General features: G+C 41.4%; 1 protein-coding gene across 1 annotated transcript in view; it reads left to right on the forward strand.

Moving 5' to 3' along the window:
- Positions 1-1102, forward strand: part of SLC5A12 (solute carrier family 5 member 12) — a 19582-nt gene extending 18480 nt beyond the window's left edge. Inside the window, exon 15 of the mRNA XM_009638175.1 lies at positions 944-1102. Coding sequence (XP_009636470.1) covers positions 944-1102 — 159 coding nt within the window. The remainder of the gene's footprint in view (positions 1-943) is intronic.
- Positions 1103-1409: the final 307 nt, after the last annotated feature.

Raw genomic sequence — 1409 nt, forward strand, 5'->3', positions numbered from 1 at the left:
CCAGCACCTGGGCAGCTGCTGCTCCTCCTCCCCAGCAACAGGACCCTTTTTTCTCCAGGTGTCTCAGGGCTTCGTAGCTCGTTAACAAGCCACAAAGAACGAGCATCTCATTTTCTCACACTGTTGTAACAGTTTGCAGAGGAACAACATTGCTCCATCGTAGCAGAATCTGCTAGGTTTATAAAAGGGACATAAAGCAGTATGTATGTTTTCAGCTCCTTTAGAGTATTCCACAGGTACCCTTAAATCTTCCAGCTGCAAGGCTCACAGAATTTGGCAGTAACACAGAAGCTATCCTCCCACCCAGCTTGCATTCAATTTGACATTAAAGTTAATGGTCTGATTTGGAGAGCAGCTGTGGCTCTAGATTTGCTTCAGCTGTTTCACTTGGTGCTCACCACAGACTTCATCTAGAATTTTCTGGAGAAAAAAAAAATCATCTCAATAAAACCAGTAAAAAAAAAAAATCACATATGCATTTATCTTGTTATATTTGCTTAAAAAGTAGAACAACAACATTAATCAAGTAGTTGCAGTGTGAAACCACTGAGGCAAGCATAGGCCAGACAAAAAACCAATCCACTAAAATGTAGATAAATATCCAAACGAAAAACTAAATTGAAAGTGATTTGGAATGCACCGAGGGCACATTTTAGGACTTTTACATGAACAGAGGAGTTTGAGAAGTTGTTTTTGTTGCTTTTGCCAAAGACTTTCCATGGGGGAATGAGAAAAAAAAACAGTGGTTGCATGTGGAGGGGGCACACACTAAACTGCCTCTTTGTGGGTCTGAGAGGCACTTCAGGTGGTGAAGCAACTGCTCAGATTTATGTAAGACAGGATGTCAAAATTTCAAAATGCAACAAGATACCCTTTAAGCAAAGGGAAAAAAAGCAGTGAATACAGGCTTCAAACGACTAGGGTGTTTTCTTTCTTTTTTCAGGTGGACTTTGAAAAAAATCTGCCTAAAGTTACTGCAAATAAAACTGGAACAGATTACACCTTTGAGAATAGTATCAACAAAGAAAACAAACGCCAGTTCCCTGGTTACAATCCCGAGGAAAATTCCTACACTAATGTGAGCAGAGAATCTCGCCTCTAGAAGCTGAGGGATGAGCGACATTTAATCAAACTTTATTTCTCCAGCTTCAGAAATGAAGAGCTCTTTTTATCGCATTTACCAGCCTGTAGGTGACCAAGAGGGAACAATTGCTCTCCATAGCAACAAATGCCAGATTTTTATTTATGAATTTCATGACAGACCTGGGAAATCACTGGACAAGGGGGGTGTTGGAAGCACGGCTATTTCAGAAAAATGTTTCACGCATCTTGTCGTGGAAGCTCCTGCTGGGAAGCAGCCGCCACGCACCTCTATCGCGTACTCGGTAACTCGTCATTGAAGGGAAACC

This window comes from Egretta garzetta, unplaced genomic scaffold (assembly GCF_000687185.1).
Source record: "Egretta garzetta isolate BGI_Z169 unplaced genomic scaffold, ASM68718v1 scaffold455, whole genome shotgun sequence".
Taxonomy (NCBI): Eukaryota; Metazoa; Chordata; class Aves; order Pelecaniformes; family Ardeidae; genus Egretta; species Egretta garzetta.